Here is a 17,914-nt window from a genome sequence, read left to right as displayed (position 1 = left end):
GGCCGGCCATAGTTTTGTCCGTCCTACCCATGTGATCCTACCTATGTGAAGTGAGAATCATCGTTTTAGCACGGATTAGGTCCGTATCGTTTAGGCTAGCCGGTACGACGACGTGGCACGGAAATGTTGGGGACCGACGCGTGCCCAAATCTGGTCTGATTTAGTCTATGATCCCGCCGCCATGGCCCTCGTCATGCTGTTTTTACAGGTACACAAAAGAGGCCGTGAAGATACCACCCCCCGTTGGCAGCAGAACTCCGTCGTGTGTTTGACAGATATTTTTTTTTTTTCATCTTGTCATTCGTCTCTCTGTCGTTATGTCTTCCCAGCTGCCAATAGCAGCCCGACCGCAGTCCCGATCCTCAACCAGTCATCACGGGGAACGCCTACTCCTCCATCTTGTCGTCCTCCTTCTTGTCCTCGTCGTCATCGTCATCGCCCTCGAGCGCCTTCTTGGCTAACCGCTCCGCCTCCTCACGCAGGTCCTTGGGCACCTCCTCGTGGCGGCCCTTGGTGGGGCCGTCGATGTCGCTGATCCAGGTCATCTCGAGCTCAAACTCCTTGTCTTTGTTGTCGTCGTGGGCAACGTAGATGATGCGGGCAGCCTCCTTGACGGCGTCCTTAAGGGTGAGCCCGCCCTCGGCGAGGTCAAGCTTCTCGAGCTCGGCCTTGGCGGCCTGGCGGCCCTTGCCGGTGGCGGCGCCGTAGTAGCCCCAGTAGGAGCCTGAGGGCTCAATCATGTAGAGGAAGGGGCCGCCGTGCTTCTTGGAAGTGTCCTTGCCGCCGGCGCCGACCTTGGGGCCGGAGCCGACCTCGCCGTCGACGGGGGACTCGGTTGAGGGATCAAAGCCACCTACGATGGCGGTGATGCCGAAGGGACGGACGGAGGAGTAGAGGGTGTAAGCTTGAAGGTAGCCGCCCATGCGGGATGCGAGGTCGGCGGTGGAGATGGGGGTCTTGAAGGTCTCGCGCCAGCCGCGGGCTTCTTCGCGGGCGCGGTCGACGAAGTGGCGGCCGTCGGGGACCATGCCTGAGTAGACCTTGTTTGTGTGAGTTTAATAGCCAGAAACAAGATGGTATAGTAAAGTGATGAGTATAGAAGTTGAGATGCTTGTGCACTAACTAGCCTAAGTACATATAGAAGCGAGGGAAGGGGTGGGGAGGGTATGTGGTTGACTGCAAGAGGGGGAAAGGAAGGACGAGAGGCCGACTTACAACGCCGAGATGTCTGTCAATGGTGGCGATTCGCTTGTTGGCATTAGGCTTCCATAGCTTCGAGGCAATGACCTTTTCGACAGCAAGAACGACACCCTCCTTGCAGCGGATGCCGATGGATGTACCGCCATTCTCGACGGCCTTGACGGCGTACTCGACCTGGAAGTTGCGGCCGTCGGGGGAGAAGATGGAGTTGCTCAGGTCATAGCCTGTACCTATCGACGTCTATTCCATGCAAGACACAAACACATTAGCAATTGTCGTGCTTTGTAGAGGACGAGGATCGGGCGCGGCGAGAGCTCCCAAGAACCCCGGTCATTGGAGGACGAGGAGGTGTTGGTTCCCCCCCGGTACCTGGTAATGGAAAGCTTACCATTGTGAATTAGAGGGAGCTTGGGTATTGGGATAGGCGGTTTGTATTTAGCAAAGACGGCGTAACACGGCCGGCGGCGGGCAGTTTTGTGATGAGGTGCAGGGTCGTGGGAGGTTTTCTTGTTGTCGGGAAGCAGGCTTTGGTGGTGGATGACGATGGCGGGACGTGGTTTGGGATTGGGGGAATCTGGAGGCTTGAGATCTGAGCTTCAGGCAACCCGAGCTGCGTGTTGCTGCGCGAGGTTGACGAGCGAGGCTAGATGTAAGGGTGCCTCAGGCCGACGGTGAGAGCTGGGGGTGGATCCCAAGAAGGGCAGGTGTGTGCTGAGAAGGAGAAGTGACGGAGAGCATCAGCCACTGGCGCAAATGTGGCTTAAGCTGGTGTGGCTGATCGGCCGCCGCCCGCTGACTGGCGACGGCAACTGGACTGGGTTTTGCCCCACCATCCCGCACTTGAACCTGCAGTGGGCTGCAGCTGCCAGATAGGTGTTGGAGGATTCCGCGTGAGGGGAGACAGTCGCTTTTGTGATTTTTTTTTATTCTCACAAAGTTCCGAGGTTCGTTTGGCCGGCCGACGCAAGTCTCAAACGAATATTCTCCCACCAAAGAATCCCGAAGTACGATTTCCGCATGTTGTAAGAGATGCTTCGTCAGACATGTTACTACTGGGTACGTATCACACCTCCCGTATCGGTAGCACCTAACCGATACTCAAGAGTCCAGGCCCGGATGGGTAGGGCGAAACATGTGCTGGGTCGGGGGTTTGAGGAGGGGCGGTGTACGAAGAAGCACGAACGACTAGACTAGCATCCCGAGAGTCGGCTTCGGAACGAAGCAAAGCTAGGCAAAGAAAACTGTTGAGAAAGCCATAGCCTTCGCCTTAGATGCTCTCCAAGTGGGTGTGTGTATCGCATGTCTTCAGCAACAGGTCCAAGAGGACATGATTAAAGGATTTCCCTCTGAACGAAATAGACTAAGTGTCACGGGGTATTGAAATGCGCAGACAGGTGACGACAGATGGGCCCGAGTGTGTCACGGGAAACGACCTACTACGCGAGGTAGGCACAGACAGATGCCATAGCTCGGTGGGCTTCCAGAAGCTGTGTGGGCCGAGTGTATCACCGACCCATTGGGCGCTGGTGCGGGATATGGGAAAAGAGTAGGTACTACGATGTGCATAGGTTTCAAAGTTGCCGGCTTGCTGCCGGACCATGCCCTTGGTCCTCTGTGTGATGTGTTATGGTTGCATGCATGTTGATGCCAGGCCAGGTACCGAATTCACGACTCGTCCGGCGATCCGTTATGCGTCGGACCGTCCCCATCTTTGGTACCTGAGTGGTGAATGATTAGCTGTAGTTTGGGCGAGACCGCCTCGAAAGCAAGGGTCTATTGCAGGTTCAGGCAGACATTCCGGCCCGACGGAAGAAAGCGAGCATGGAGACAGGTGGTTGGATTGGGCCGGCTAGCGGTGGTTGGCGCCATGTTTGAGGTGATGATGATGATGATGATGATGATGATGATGATGATGATGATGATGTGGTGATGTGAAGGTACAGACAGAGACGAAAAGCGTAGCGTAGGGGATAAGATAGGATGGGATGGGATGGGACGGAATGGGATGGGATGGGACGAGAGACAATTGCCTACTTGATGAAACGTTCAACTCAGCTAAGCGCAGCGCACCTTCCCACCGGTAGCGGCAGTACGGACATACAGTGAGTGTTTACAGCCAGCCCGGTGAGTGAATCTGCGTCACACTGCCCTGTCTGCGTCATGGTCTTGCCCACTAGTTGCCCCTCCTTCCTAATTTCCCCCTGCCAGGTCCTCCCTTCCCCTCCCGCCGCTTTCTCTCCCTCCTTCCTCCCCTCCCCCCTCTTCCCTACCCGCCAGAACTTCACTGACTCCTTCCGTCATATAAAATCCAGATTCGCACGCTACGCACATCCGCTCCTTGAACGATTCCTCTCCAAAAATTCCATCACGACTAGCCATTAATCTTCTACGAATACACGCAAACGCCCTCGACCGTTTGCCAGACCTTTCCCCCGTTTCGACCTTGCCGCCGAGAAGCAAGCAAGCAAGCAAGACGGCATAGCTCTCCCTCACCCCGCCACTAAACCCATCTATCTGGTCCTACTGCATCCGCTGACCAGGCATCACATCCACACAAACCCCAAACCCCAAACCCTGTCACCACTACTGCTGTCTTCCTGCCCAAGGGACCATCGCGTCGAACCCGATCCGCCGCTTCCCGACCCTTGCTATCCATCGCTTTTGGCTAACTAACCCTCGACGTTTCCTCTCTCCGTCTTCTCCCTCTTCTACTCGAGTCTCTGTTCTCTTATTTTCTGCTTTCACACAGCAAACTCTCGAGAGTACATAGAGTAGCCAATATAAGAAACACTTCTGTTTTCTATCGCTGTCCGAGCCCCCGAACCCGGTTACCAAGAAACAACCCCAAGAACAAGATCCCAACGCACAGCACCCCACTGTCTTCTGCACTACGACCAGATTCACTTCTATAGCAAGCACTTGTACGGGGGAACCGTACTTTTTTCTTCTTGAACTATCTTTTTGGTCCTTCACTTTCAGCTTTGGCCTCGCGTACAACCATCCGTCACATAGGCAAGTAATCCCCTTGGATCAACTTTCGAACGCACCGGCAGGTCATCACTTGTCCTCCTCGGGACCCCGCCGGGCTTTTGTCGGCGATGAAAAACCCACCACATCGCCGCAACACCAAGCCACCAGCCAAGGACCACGACTAACATACTTTATTAGGCCATGAGTTCCTACGCCACTACAATGCAGTCTCACGATGACCTTGCAGCCCTTTTCTCTCGCAATCTAACCTTTAACCCCGAGGTGCAGAGCCAAGTACAGTCGCCCAAGCCAGAAGCCGAGCTCAAGCAGACCCCTGACCCCGCCCCCACCAACGCCGCGCCAACTCCGGCCCCCATCATCTACTCCATCACCCAGCACTACACCCACTCGGCGCACATTGCTCGCCAGCCACAATCTCAAAATGTTCCTATTCAACGTCCCTCGTCAGAACCTCCTCAGACCGAGCAGTTGACCCCCGAGATTGTCCTCAGCCAGCACGGCGTTGACCCTTCTGTCCTCTCCCCCTCCCAAATCCAGCTCTTCCGAATCTCCGAAGAACCCCAACAACTACGTCTGATCGAAATCTGGCGTGCCGCGCCGCCTACCTCGAGGACAGAAAACCCCTCACTCGCCTGGACGAGCACCACGCTGGAGCAGGAGGAGCAGCTGGCGAAGCTGCGGTATGAGCGCCTGGAGGCGGAGAAGCAGCAGCAGCAGCAGAACGCTGTCATGAGCCTCGATGGCACCCCGGTTCAGTCCGACGACAGCCGCTGGCTGGCAAACTCCATCTCCCACCAGGTCGAACCCTACATGATGTCCGGCTACGAGGAGATGATGCGCCGCGAGTACGAGCGGGAGCAAGTTGATGCCCCCCCAGCGGCAACTACTCTCATTGTGGTTCCGTCCTCAGCAGCGGTTACAAGCCAGCCACCGACCCCGTCTACAAGGGCTTCGGCGATGACTGGGCCCGGGAGCAGGCGCTTCAGATGCAGATGCAAATGGAGAATCAGTACGGCGCCTTCCAGCATTATGGTGGCCAGGCAGGTAACATGGAGGCCATGGAAATTTTGTAAACGGACACTTTGCGCGCACCAAATTCACTTTTCAGCATAGCAACAGATACGTTTCTCTCGCGGGTTGGACTGCATGTCGGATGGGCACACGGGTGGAGAGGAGACCAAGGCAATAGCGGGCTGGCTGCCTTTAGTTGGAGAACGGTTTCTTTTGTTAAGAAGGTTATGGATAAGGAATTGGCCAGATACCACTAGTCACACATGAGGAATGAACAGAACTACGAAACAAAACAGACAAACAAAAGGCGTTCCGCTAGTAGTGATCACGGATGCCGGGCAGCGCGGCCTCGGGTGTTTATTTGCTCGAACCGGCTCCCTTCCTTCCCGCCTTCGGGGAAATCTTTTCTACTTGGTTACGATGCAATTGTGCCGTCCGTTGGGGGAGCTTCCTCCACGTCCGTCGAGGCTTCGCCAAGATGCATTAGGCGGATAACGCTCGGGAGCCGTGACGCGACGGGAAGAGCACCGACTTGACTGGCATTGCTCGGACAGACAGTCAGTTTCCCTTTAAGGGAGTAATTGATATCGATGCTTCCGTGGAGTTGGCACAAAACACAAATTCGAGGATATACAAAGAGTTGTGGGCGTCTGTATGCCCCTTTTCCCACCCCGTTCCAGACGCCCCTAAGGCGCCGACATCACCACCACAGTCATCTTCATTGCTCTACCGGAAAGATTGAAGAAGAAGAAACGGAACAAAAATAAAAATAAAAAATAGTGCAGCGGTATTATTATTGCTGTACTCATGATATGCAACTCTGGTCTATGATTCACTTGCCGCCCGGCCCCTCGCCCCCCCCTCGTTTTGCTATTGTCATCACTGAAGCTTTCATCGAGTGGCACCTGTACGCCACCGCCTGTACGCCTGATATATTTCCTCACCCCTTACTTTTTCTCTTCTTTTGTATTTTTTAGTCTTATCCATTTTTCAAATGACCGCCGGCTGGTATGGATGGAAGATCAAGTTGATGATACACAAGACTAAGCGCCGGCTCGAGTCTCGGACGGAACTCGTCTGCCCCCGGGGGAAAATTTGTGATGGTAGTCCCAGGGCCCCGACCGCAGCGCCTTTATACTTGGTCCCCGTACGCTTTGCGAGGCCTCTCGAATAGCAGTGCCCGCCTGCTACTGCTACATGGGATCCGGGTGCTCGAGGTGGTCCACCATCTTGGATGAGAGCCACTGCGCCGAGTCGGTCGCGTCCCCGGCGGTGACGCTGCCCCGCCACACGCTGGGAGGGGGGCTCGGCATCTGGAAGTCTACCGCCGGCGGCGCCAGGAACTGGGACCCCAGGGCGTAGTGGCCGCTCGCCCGCGGCGGCGTCCGGCCTCGCGAGTCTTGCCGGTCGGACTTGCTCTCGCTGCCGCTGACGCTGCTGCCGCGCCGGCTCGGGTTCGGGCTCGGGTCCCTGCTGATGGCCAGTGTCCCGGCGTAGCTGTCCGTGTTGGCGCGGCCGTCAGTGGCCTGGTTGGCGTTGATGACGCTGCTGAGCCTACTGGCCCTGAGCTTACTGGCCCCGATGCTGCTGGCCCTGATGCTGCCGTTTTTGTGTAACGTATTGCTGCGCCAGCTCACTTTGCTCGTCCCAAAGCTGCTACGGTGATTGGCAACCGAGCCGCTCATCCTGCTGATCCTGCTCGTGCCGTTGCACTTGCTGAGGCCCCATGACGGAGCGGCGGATTGCGCCGAATTGCGACGGGACGGGGCGAAACCCATGGAGATGGTCGACACGCGCGGACTGGACCAGTTGATGGTCGGGGCGCCCTGAGTTGTAGCCATCAGCGTCAGGTTGAACCCGTCTTCGGTCTCAAAGTCGTAGTCCTCGTATCTCTGTGAGAATGGGTCAGCACCGAATGAGAAAATTCTTGCGACTGCTACCTCAGCAGGGAGACGGGGAGGTTGTCAAACATACGTCGTGGGAACGGGGGGGGCACAGCCATTGAGCGCCATCGCCGTCCTCGCGGGACGTGACCAATGATTCCACATCATCGTTCGGTACGTTTTCAGCGCTCCGCCTGTGGCCTTCGCTACTTTCATCTTCCGCGGGTGGAGCTGTCTCGAAATACCTGCTCGAGCGGCTCCGGCGGCTCCGGTGCGAGGTCGTCGACAAGCTGAAGCGGTTCTGCGAAATGTGGACGGGCGGCAACTCCGACTGGAACATGAAACCCGTCTCTGCCTCATACTCGTCGTGAGAAACATAGTTTGGCATAGGTTCTAGGGGATCTTGACGCGGATCGGACCCGTCGCTCCGAACGTAGCCCGGCTTCGCCTGGAAATGCTCTCGCCAGGCTACGGAACGAGGCGTTTGGGGACCCGAAACGGGACGGTTCCCCAATAGTTGCCACAGGGGGCGTAGGGTGGCGATGGACGCGGCCGTGATGCCGATGCCGGGCTCGACGGTACTCCAAAGGGCGAGGTCGGTCGTGGACCATAGAAAATCGTCGCCGTCGAGGAGGGTCGGTATGTAGACCGATTGGATGATGGTCGCAACAGGGCCGATGGCGGCAAAGCACAGGATGGCGACGGCAAGAATCCGGGTCCATTTGGGTAGTGAGAGTGACCAGAGGATGAAGAGCGGGAGGATCGCAAAAGCCCAGTCAGCAAGGCAGTTGATGATTGATGCTGTGTATGTGGTGATGAAGACGACGCTATTGCTAAGGCACTTGTCCGGCACGCGAGGTGACTGCTCCCAGAAGGTTGGTATGGGCGTGCACTGGAACATGACCAGGAAGAAGAACGCGGTACCGAAAAGTATGGTGCCGAGCATAAGGAGACGGATAATCCATATGTGGACGCGGCGGATGGAGACCCGCAGGAGGAAGTAACCGACGGAGATCTTGAGAAGACATGTAGAGATGATGTAGAGTAGTTCGCAGATGTACCAGAACTATGGGGGCATTGTTAGTCAGAGTAACGTTTGGCTGGGCATGGATGTAAAGGCGGCATCGAGGCCATACCATGAGCGCATTGCGGTTGTCTTCCTGGCTGAGGTCGACTCTGTGTCGACCAGTACCGTAACGAACGCCTTGAAACAGTGTGATAAGGTAGGCGGTATAAACGAACTAACTTTGCTGTTAGTCGACGTTGTGCCTCAGTTTCCGGATGAGCTTGCCACTTACCATGAGACCAACCATGAGCTTGTCATCGACCCTGAAAGAGCGTATAATCCATCCACAGCAGTAGATGCGCAGGCCGACGGCGATCCAAGATAAGGCAAAGAATAAGACAGCCACACCCAGCACCAGCCCGCTGCGATCCTCCATTATATGCACGATAGTACAGGCACCCACAAGCGATTCCTCAAGAGTTCGTGTTCTACTTCGGGTTACCTGGACATCATGACAACGGTGCCGTTGGATTGACGTAGAGATTGTTCGACAGAGCGGGAAGAGAGCAAACGACAGGGAGACAAAGACCCGTCAGGGTCCAGGAGGGTCGCTCGGTATACATATCACGACGTCGGACGGAGTGGCGTTTGGTTTAGGGGTAAGTATACTATTTCGATGTGTGTGCACAGTCAAGCAGTAAGAATAGCCTCAGTTAGTGTCACGGGTGTCCAGAGCCGGGTGGCCTGACCGTGTTAGTTTGGCCCTTTAGTAGCGGGCAGAACCGTCTCCACTAGACAGCGGTTCAGCATGGCTCGAGTCGAATCTCTGACCCTCTCGAGGCAAGGCACTCGGGATCGGCTCATGGTGGTGTGAATCGAGAACGGATCTTGTGCGCAGGTAAGTAGGTAGGTAGGTACGGAATAGCAGGGACGCCGGGTGAGCACATTGCTAGAAGTTCCCGTACGTGGGGAATAGTGCAAAGGCAGAAAGGAAACCTTGGGATCAGTCGGGCACGCGTGAATACGAGACGACCGATCCCGCAAACGCGAGCGACCCCTCCCCGATGAGGATGGCGAGAGAAAAACATGTGGCAGAGTCTCGATTGAGGTAGTGCAATTCGCTTAGCGGTTGCGATGGTGTCTTCGGCGAACAGACGCTAGGGAATGCGAACAAATCACCGGGGAGGATGACGGGGACGCGAACTTGGAACCTGTTAACCGGCTCAGGGCTCGAGCAGTGCGTCGCCGTGCGGTGGAGCGCTCGAGCACCTATCTATCTCAGGTCGCGGTAGGTGGGAGAGGAACAAAGGGGGGAGTGGAACACTCGATATTCCGCTGGCAGTTCTGTTTCCTTTGATAACAAGCCCGGGAACGGATGGCCCGTTTTGGCGTTGAGTTTCTCTTGTTTCAGCGTAGCCGGGGAGGAGGTGGGAAGCATGCCTTTTTATAAACGAGGAAGCAAGCATGTCGATAGCATGTCGATAGCATGACGTGAGAATGGTGAAGTGTAAACGCAACTCGCTGTGGTGTTTGTCGAGGTTAGCCGTCATAATGTCACCTCGTTTGACGTTGCATTCGAAGCATCGGACGAAACAGAGTTGCGAGATGCAGAGGGGGACAACAAACGACCTAACGCACCATCCGCGCAGGGGCGGCACAGCAATCTGACGGGAAACGGAATCGCTCGAGACAGGATAACAGTCTCCAAATCGGTGCCAACAAGGGCGGGCAGCCCGTGTGTGTGTGTATTTGCTTGGACTGAGCGAGTGATGATGCAGAAGGGAAAGTCCCATCCTCTGGCACAGTGCCAGAAAATGCCTATTTATAGGCTCTCATTCATTACCCATTCCTTCTCGCAGAGACCTACCTACCTGCCTGCCTGCCTTTGTCTCGCAGATGTCAGACGCGACAGAGAAGCATCTCGGATGATTAAACCCTTCTTCCACGTTCCCTTTGGACAAACCTTAATTAATGCACATGCAGCGCACTGATGCCATCACCACTATTTCGGGAATTAAGTCGGGCCTTCTTCTGTACTCGATTTTTTTGTTCTGCATTCGTGCTTAAGCTACATGCATTGCGAGAGCGACCGCAGCCTCATGGTGCAGCACGCAGCCCTCTGATCTCGAGGCTGAGACAAGCAGCTCAGGCTATCAACGCCACACAACCCGTCACGTCACAGCAACGAAAACAAATTAGAAAAGGGTGTGGACGGGCAGCTATTTGGCATCCCTCAGCCCGTTCTCCTCTCAACGCTTCTTGTTCTTGCGCTTGTTGGACCTGCCGCCAGTGTGTGCGCCAGAAGCCTTGGCCTTGCCCAAGGAATCAGTCGACTTCTCGAGGAGCTCAAAGTCGTCGGCGGCCGAGTCGGAGCTGGGGGTGTGTTGGGCCTCGCCATCGTCAGAGTCCAGGTCCTCAGCGTCGATCTTCAAGTCAACGTTGTTCTGGCCGAGAGCGCGGCCGACGGTGCGGTTGTAGGCCCAGATGGGGAGACGGACGAGCGCGGTGTCGCGGATGGTGGGTTGAGGCAGTTCATTGGGCTAATTCATTCCAGTTAGTATCGGCTGGCAAGATTGTGTTATAGGCCGGGGTGTGTTGGTGTTGTTGAGCGCTTACATCAAGAAGGTACTGCTCCGTGTTGCCATCCTCGTCCTGCTCCTCGAGGTAGACATCGCCGAGCGAATCGACCACCAGAATCTTGCCGTTCTCGGCCACAACGCGCTTCTTGGAGCCGGTAGGGCCACTCTGGGCGGTGGGTGCCTCACGGGGAGTGGCGGTGCCGCTGCCGGCGGCGGCAGGCTTGCGGGACCGGCCTCCGCGCTCTTTGGCGGCCTCTCTCCGGGCGACCTGCTCCTGCATACGGCGCTGCTTGCGGTTCATCGGCTGCTGGGGACCCTCCTCGTCGTCGGCCGCCGGGGCAGGGGCAGGCGCCGGTGTCGAATCGATGCCGGGGATGCTGAGGTTGTCGCCCCACGCAGCGTTGCGCGCAAACTTGATGTAACGCTCGACAAAGTCCTTCTGGCGCTTCCAAGACATGTACAGAGCGATGTAGTGGAACGCGCCGGCACCCATGAGGAAGACGCCGAAGAGCACGGTACCCAGGCCGGGACGGTAGCGGTTGTAATAGTAGTTGGTGCCCTTCCAAGCCGGGAAGCCATTTTTCAAGAAGTGGTCGTAGCGGTCGCGTTCAGGGCCGCTAAGGAGTTTGCGCACAAGACCCAGACGAGCCTGGCGTTCCGAGGCGATCTTGACGGCAGCCTTGATCTCTTTCTGAGTGGGGGGTTTCTGCACGTTGACACCGGGCTCCTTGTTCCCCTTCTTTTTGGCCTTGGTGCGCTCGGCGATGATCTGCTGGCGGACCTTGTCAGGATGGAGGGTGCGAGAGATCTTGCGGTAGGCCTTGGTGATCTCGTCGATGCTGGCGCTGTTCTTCACGCCCAAAAGGTCGTAGAATGTCTGGTCGGGGTTTGCCTCGTGGGCCCTGATCTCATCGCGGATGCGGAAAATCTCGCGATCTGATCATCACCTTTGTTAGCTGACGTTGCGCGGTCAGGTTGCACATGCGTCTGGTGGCGTGCTCACCTTCCTTGCTCCAAGCCGCGGCCAGGGGCGACATGACCAACAGGCCGAGGGACAGAATGTTGCTGAACTTCATGGCGGCGGCGGTGAGTCCAGTTGATGCCTGATGTGGACGGAGGGAGGGCGGCGCGAGATGGCCAAAGGATGAGGGAGTGTCGAAGTCAAACCGTGAGTCTGGGGATGCCAGGTGTTATAATTAGCTTGGAGCTTTCTTTGTAGCGACGTGGGGAACATGTGCCAGCGAAGCAACAACATAACAGCAGGGCGCGTTGACCACTTACCTTTTCGCTCTTCTATGCCCAAGGAATTCGAGGCAATGTGCTTAATCGAATTGACAACGTCCCGCCCACTAAGTTCCACCTTGTCTGTGACGGACAAGAATCGAAAAATTTCTCCCACAAAATTGCGATTGGGATATGTGGTCTCTTCGGGAGAGATGCACGAGATGGAATTTCCCGTGGGCAAGGGAGCTTTTTCTCGCCTCTGGCTTCAGCCGGGGTGCGAGGCAGCGCAATGGCTAAAGGGTCCTAGGGTGGGTGTCAGGGGGCCGTTTGGGCCTGCACCTGCAGAGGTTCCGGGCAAGGATTTGCGCCATGTCGTGAATTGCACCAGACCATGTTGGGCCTAGATCCATCCAGATCTCGCTCCCTTAATTGTGTGGGCTTGCTTACTTCGATGTCCTCCTGTTACAGAGTAGTTTATGTACTGAGTAAGGCGGTAGCTGCAAAGGTAAACTCAGCTCGATGAAGCGGCTTCTTCTTGCATTTGTCTATCCCAACAAACCAACCATCTGCCTTGCCGACGATGCCAGTTGAGCCTCGGTGAGAGGGTGTTGGAGTTACGACCTCAGCGATTCATGCATTATATCGAGGCATGGGCGAGCAGAATGCATCGGAGCATCACCTAGAAGGACACTGCAACTGTGTAATGATCGGAATCCGTCCTGGTGAAGAAGTCAGTCAGTGTAGCTGCACTTTTTGATCCAAGGGAGAAGCCAAGTCATGCTTTCAATGCACGTCTGTGACCACCTAGGTAGGCACTGGTGATACATACAGCTGAAATTGCGGACGGAAGGCCGATATGCAGAAAGCCCCCTCGTGGTTGACAGCTTTCACAGGCGGTTTGACTGGTGGTGATGTTGTAGACGACGTGCGGCAAAGAAGGAAAAGGTCAAAGGAACCAGTAAGGAATGAGTGAAGAGATATTTCCAGAAAGCGCAATTGCTTTTTTTTTTCTGCCTCTACCGGTCAGGCTGTTCCTCCGTTCTTGTTTGCTACAAACATCTCTCTCTTCTTATTGTCTGCGTTTGTTCCTACCAATGTCACTCTCGGCCTTTTCTTCTTCTTTTTTTTTTTCTTTCTTTCTTTCTTTCTTCTGCATCTCTCTGGGACTCCGACGCCAACGACGACGACGTTAACTGCCACGACGAACAAAGGGGGATCCAACACGAGCGGTCGAATGTTCTAATCTAACCTCACCTTTCGGTTTCTGTAATCAACCCCACGACATCTTCGTCTCCGCATTATCAATCAAGACGGCCGACCGGTCGGCTTGGATCTATGCCTTACATATTTCTATTTCTGTTGCATACCTTCCTCGCTTAGTCGGCCAAGGGTGTTGAATGATACAACACGACGTTCCACGGTTCCAACTTATCGCCAGTACTCTGACGGCTTCGGAAACCCTTCATAATCGTCATAGAAGCTGAAGTCTCTGATATCTTTGGGAGGATCGCCCAGCAACTGCCCGTAGAAATGCGGTGAGAAGTGGTGCCCCACGCCCTCGCGGCACAGCGCGCACCTGAACTCTTCCACCCATTTCTCCCGCCTCATATAGTTGCCGCCTGCCGGCCGAATCGGCTTGGACGCCAGAAACTGCTTCATACACCTGCGCCCGACGAACTTGTTGCAGCACGGCAGCTGGACCGGTTCGTGGAACGGAAAGTGGCCCCATTCCTCCTGGCACAAGGGGCAGATCTCGTCGCCCTGCGCAATGGCCACCTCTGGCGGCAGGATGAACAGTCCAGTCTTGTGCGCCGCCGTACGATTGCGCGACTTCATGTCAAGTAGCTCAATGTCCCTGTTGCGCTGGATGATCCGGTTGACCTCGCTGCTCGCGTTGATCGACTCCCTGTAGCTGTCCTGCACACTCAAGTCTCCGTCCAACGGCCACAGGTACTCGACCCACCAGATACACTCCTGGAGGACATCGTATGCCGCCAATTCGCTGTCCAGAGCATAGGGACTGGGGTGGGAGGGGTGGTATTCTATCTGAGGGTTGGGCCAAGGGTTGAGCATGGCGAGCAGCGCAGCGGCGAGGTACATCATGACGTTCTCGTGGAGGCCGGCGTCGAGCGCGAGGAATTGATAAACCCATTCCAGGAACTCCATGCGCCGGTTCAGTGAACTCTCCCACTCATCGAATCCCATCCACTTGATCCCGCAATGCTGCCAATATCCCGTCTTCGGGTGCTCTTGGGAGACGTCTTTACCCCTCTCTTTTAGTTGCCTCAGACAGTTGTCCGCCAGTGTCTGAAGCTTTGAATATCGCCGGTCGTAATCCTCCTGCTTGAAGTTCACAAACTGCATTTGGTGTGGCAAGAAGTCGTTTTCCTCATCGTATTTGGAGTACACGCCGTTGGCCCTGTCAGTTGGTTCCCAGTCCGCGTCTGTGCCAAAACCCTCCGTCCACCAAAAATAGACGTACGCGCCACGGGGCCCGCTCCTGGCTTCGAGGCCGTTGAGTATGGCCAGCGCCTCGTTCTTCCGTTTCGAGTACGCCGAGTTGGTCCGCCACTCCTCCTTCGTCGCCGGACATTCGCATTCGACGACTCCATGGCCAATGTGATCAAAGTCCAGCTTGCAGAAAGTCTCGGGCCACGCGATTTCGATGAAGGACTTCCAGGTTTCGCTCTCGGGACTTACTGGAAGGGACCTCAGCAGCACAACGTGGAACAATCGGAGCAGCCGGAGCAGGTACTTCTCCCTATAGTGTTCAAACCTCTGTACCACCTCCGGGTCCATTGCTCTCCCGGTCGCTGGTATTTTCAAAGGCAGGCTGACGTCGCGCAAGATCTCGCCGTAGTCTCTGACGTGCACGTCGATGCCACCAGTGCAGTACGGGCATGGGCGGTCAAAGTGTTGAACCCTCCCTCCAATACAAGGCGACCTCGCGCACTCGTGGGAGTAGAGGTGGGCGCACCGTACCAGGTTGTAGATCCAGTGAATCTGGCGCCCCTCGTCCACGTTATCCTGCGGGCTCTCCTGGTTCTCCCTGAAGACGTTGTCGCATTCCTGTACCAGGCAGTGGCCAGCCACGTCTTCCCTGGGTTGAGGATGGACATCGGTCCCGAGGTTGAGATCACTCGTCGGAGTGTGATTCGGCGCCTTTGGGCAAAAGTATCTGCGCCATAGTTCTATGCACATGTCGACAGTTCGGGATGCTTTTGTGCCGTTACGTTGTCGATTACGTCGTTTTCTGAGTCGAGATGTACAATGGTGAGGCTCGACTTGTGATGGGATTCTGCGGCCTGGAAACGTATGTGGGTATGGTAGGCTCGCTGGACTTTATGGGACTCGATGCTTCTGGACCTGTCATCAGGGAATCGATCCTCTATTCAGCTGCCGTCGTCTACAAGAGTGAAGAACAAGGACTCTGTTACCCTGCTTTTACTTTGACATGATGCGTGGAACAAAGGCTGGATATCAATAATGAGATGAACGGAAAGAACCGCTCTTGCTCTCTGAAAGGGCGAAGCAAGCCTGGATATGAAGTGGCGTTCTTCTCAAATTCACCGGAGTGTATCCCATTCCATATGGAATAGAGTAAAATTAGAGCCATTGACGGCATTGAGAGCTTGATGCGAAGGTTTGATATTACAAGCCCACAGCACCTCGTCCTGCCCTGTTCCATCTTCAAAGGACACATCGCATGGCCTTGCAAGAAAGTTTTGCCGCTTTGTCCGAAAACAACACCTTGCTGTTCCCTTGGACAGCTCTTTCGTACAGATGCGTAAACGTGGCCCCTTCGTTTGGGCTCCTTCCATGCTGCGCCGCCCGGCGACGGTGGCCTCGGGCGATCCGCATTCTGTATAGACTTGGATTTTACCAGCCACCTTATCGCTCGTTCTCATGTTGCAGTCGAACATAAAAACCCGCGGACGATGGTGTTGATGCTCCCGGCAATATCCCCCTCAGCCACCAAGCGCCCCTGTATCGCCGTGACCTCTGCCTCCTCACGTTAGGAACCGCTATGTTGCAAGGGGTGGCTACTCAACTCTCAATTCCTGGTTGGTCCAGAGGTCAGTTCACGTATCGAGGCGATTCGTATACAATGAGTATGGCGGTCTCTGGTTTCGAGATCAGAGTGGGAGAAGTTGCTGAAGAGCTCACAGTGATGGAGCCGTTGAGACTCAAAATAAAGAATCTGCACCGCCTGTAAACTTGATACGATGATCTCTTGAGACCGCAAGGTAACCACAGAAATATATAGGGCGACATCCATAGAAGATACAATGTAATCCCCGCCTCTGTCGCTTATCAATTAGTTCTTTGTCTTTTGCTACGCCTGGTGGATGACTGTGTAAGACTCCGCTAGGAATGGGCCATGGATTAATTTGAACAAGTCCTTCAAACTCATGGCCTTCTAATAAAATCAGGTACTTAAGGCATTAAAGTCAGTCATTTGAGGCTTTTTAAGGTCTGGTGATGTGGCCCGGTTATTACCGCACAACGGACGCCGGAGTGGACATTCATTTCCCAAAAGCAGCAGTCATATCTAGGCCACATTGACCAGATTCCAACATTGACGCCGAGAACTGCCTGAGCCCACTCACATTATAATCTACTGAAGGACTAGGACTCTTGAATTTTGGAAACAAGCTAGTTGCTTGGTATCTTGATATGCTAACTATGGATAATTTTTAGAATAGTTTTTTCTCAACGTCCCTATAGGGGATCATGTATCAACATTAGGAATACAATATTTGGGTAAAGTTCGTGAACAGAGTACCCTAAATCACGAATATGGACCCCTCTAACCCATACTGTGCTACTTGAGATCTAGGCATCCGGCTGGCTGAACAATGCTTTGTTTGTACTAGGACAAGTCCTTGGTTCATAGTCAGAGATGATCCGAGTAGCCAGGGGCCTCCCCTACCTTTTAGTTACGAGGACAAACATCTATATAGTCTCACTTACAGTTTGTAGAAGTCCGTCACACAAAACGGCGGTTCAACATTTACACAAAAAATTACAAAAAAAAAAAAAAAACGACTTCCACAAAAAGACCGCCGGGGCAGCAGCAGCACCCATGGCCAAGCTCCCCACACCCACAAGCTGCCGCCGCGGCCTCCGCCGTCTGTGCCTCCGCTTCTGCGACGCCCTGGACAACACCAGCCTCCTCGGGCAGGTCTTGGAGCATCGCCGGGAACCGTTTCCCCCTCTCGGCGTACCGTGCTCGGAGGACGGGCCGGCTTGGAGCGAGTACCTCGACCGCAAGACGCCCGCGCAGAAGAAGAAGGAGGAGAAGGAGAAGGAGAAGGAGAAGGAGGAGACAACGAACCCAAGCCCGGACTCGGAGCAGAACCATCCTTCCGAAGACTCAACCTTCGGCGTGGTCTACGGCCACTTTGAGTTCTCCGTGGCTGCCGCGACTCGCCTTCTCGACTTTCATAGAGGCCGGCTGATTGTCCGCAATCCTGACCTCATGTCTCTGCTCCACGACGGCCCAGAGAGCTCCGTTGCCTCTGGTGATGATGGCGCGCAGGACCTCCTGGTTATGTGCGGCCCGGACCTAGATGAGTCCCTCTCGGAAGAGCAGTTGGATACCTCTGATGCCCCCATTCCCTCGCGAGAACCTGGCTCGCCCGCCTCATCTCTTTATCAACCCCTTGACCTTGGAGAGGACCGTGGCTATGCACCTCCTTGTGACTCTTGTGACGTTCAACCCGATGGAGACATCTTGTTCTGGCCGCCCGAGACTGCTCAGGTCGCTATTCTGATTCCCCGTGTCAAGCCTAGACTAGTTTCTGTTCCACCGCCATCACCGCCGCTGCCGCCGTCGCCATCATCACCCGCCCCCCTCTATAGAACCTCGCTCAGCCAGAACCCACGTAGACGGGGCGTAATCTTCCCCTTCATTTGAACCCCTCATCAAAGCCTGCAAGAACTTTTAATTTCCACACAGGTAATGAAAACTCATTGTAAAAGGAAACAAAAAAAAGTTCGGATAAAAGGGGAGGGTG

The 17,914-nt window shown here is 55.2% G+C and overlaps 6 protein-coding genes across 6 annotated transcripts; 2 read left to right on the top strand and 4 right to left on the bottom strand.

The window, feature by feature from the left end:
• Positions 1–386: 386 nt before the first annotated feature.
• LY79DRAFT_580597 (proteasome A-type and B-type) lies at positions 387–1,591 on the bottom strand (the record flags this gene model as incomplete). Its single annotated transcript, XM_060560123.1, has 3 exons — positions 387–1,040; positions 1,216–1,440; positions 1,589–1,591. 3 exons carry the CDS (start codon positions 1,589–1,591, stop codon positions 387–389), a joined length of 882 nt encoding a protein of 293 aa, XP_060413105.1.
• A 2,445-nt stretch (positions 1,592–4,036) lies between these two features.
• LY79DRAFT_240959 (uncharacterized protein) lies at positions 4,037–5,500 on the top strand. The gene is made up of 2 exons (XM_060551745.1): positions 4,037–4,212; positions 4,369–5,500. Exon 2 carries the CDS (start codon positions 4,372–4,374, stop codon positions 5,302–5,304), a length of 933 nt encoding a protein of 310 aa, XP_060413104.1. The 5' UTR covers positions 4,037–4,212; positions 4,369–4,371; the 3' UTR covers positions 5,305–5,500.
• An 885-nt stretch (positions 5,501–6,385) lies between these two features.
• Positions 6,386–8,920, bottom strand: LY79DRAFT_240866 (uncharacterized protein). Its single transcript, XM_060551744.1, has 4 exons — positions 8,384–8,920; positions 8,222–8,326; positions 7,177–8,151; positions 6,386–7,094 (listed from the first exon to the last, which is right to left on the bottom strand). Exons 1-4 carry the CDS (start codon positions 8,525–8,527, stop codon positions 6,396–6,398), a joined length of 1,923 nt encoding a protein of 640 aa, XP_060413103.1. The 5' UTR covers positions 8,528–8,920; the 3' UTR covers positions 6,386–6,395.
• Positions 8,921–9,864: 944 nt separating this feature from the next.
• On the bottom strand, positions 9,865–12,193 carry LY79DRAFT_556966 (DnaJ domain-containing protein). The gene is made up of 4 exons (XM_060558059.1): positions 11,952–12,193; positions 11,674–11,844; positions 10,708–11,606; positions 9,865–10,631 (listed from the first exon to the last, which is right to left on the bottom strand). The coding sequence occupies exons 2-4, from the start codon at positions 11,744–11,746 to the stop codon at positions 10,341–10,343; spliced, it is 1,263 nt and encodes a 420-aa protein (XP_060413102.1). The 5' UTR covers positions 11,747–11,844; positions 11,952–12,193; the 3' UTR covers positions 9,865–10,340.
• Positions 12,194–13,322: 1,129 nt separating this feature from the next.
• Positions 13,323–15,095, bottom strand: LY79DRAFT_591046 (uncharacterized protein; the record flags this gene model as incomplete). Its single annotated transcript, XM_060561229.1, has 1 exon — positions 13,323–15,095. One exon carries the CDS (start codon positions 15,093–15,095, stop codon positions 13,323–13,325), a length of 1,773 nt encoding a protein of 590 aa, XP_060413101.1.
• Positions 15,096–16,980: 1,885 nt separating this feature from the next.
• Positions 16,981–17,814, top strand: LY79DRAFT_580592 (uncharacterized protein; the record flags this gene model as incomplete). Its single annotated transcript, XM_060560122.1, has 1 exon — positions 16,981–17,814. The coding sequence occupies one exon, from the start codon at positions 16,981–16,983 to the stop codon at positions 17,812–17,814; it is 834 nt and encodes a 277-aa protein (XP_060413100.1).
• Positions 17,815–17,914: the final 100 nt, after the last annotated feature.

The sequence above is a fragment of the Colletotrichum navitas genome (genome assembly GCF_030913465.1).
Source record: "Colletotrichum navitas strain CBS 125086 chromosome Unknown LY79scaffold_38, whole genome shotgun sequence".
NCBI classification, from domain to species: Eukaryota; Fungi; Ascomycota; class Sordariomycetes; order Glomerellales; family Glomerellaceae; genus Colletotrichum; species Colletotrichum navitas.
Note: the sequence above shows the minus strand (reverse complement) of the source record. Positions and strands in the feature narration are given on the sequence as shown.

What these genes read in the sequence shown, in the direction of transcription:
- LY79DRAFT_240959 (XM_060551745.1), top strand. Translation starts at nt 4,372, where the DNA reads ATGAGTTCCTACGCCACTACAATGCAGTCTCACGATGACCTTGCAGCC.
- LY79DRAFT_556966 (XM_060558059.1), bottom strand. Translation starts at nt 11,746, where the DNA reads ATGAAGTTCAGCAACATTCTGTCCCTCGGCCTGTTGGTCATGTCGCCC. An exon ending in CGCGGCTTGGAGCAAGGAAG is followed by an intron (nt 11,607 to 11,673) that starts GTGAGCACGCCA and finishes GGTGATGATCAG; the next exon opens with ATCGCGAGATTTTCCGCATC. An exon ending in CGGAGCAGTACCTTCTTGAT is followed by an intron (nt 10,632 to 10,707) that starts GTAAGCGCTCAA and finishes GGAATGAATTAG; the next exon opens with CCCAATGAACTGCCTCAACC.
- LY79DRAFT_240866 (XM_060551744.1), bottom strand. Translation starts at nt 8,527, where the DNA reads ATGGAGGATCGCAGCGGGCTGGTGCTGGGTGTGGCTGTCTTATTCTTT. An exon ending in AGCTCATGGTTGGTCTCATG is followed by an intron (nt 8,327 to 8,383) that starts GTAAGTGGCAAG and finishes CAGCAAAGTTAG; the next exon opens with TTCGTTTATACCGCCTACCT. An exon ending in GCCCCCCCCGTTCCCACGAC is followed by an intron (nt 7,095 to 7,176) that starts GTATGTTTGACA and finishes CCATTCTCACAG; the next exon opens with AGATACGAGGACTACGACTT.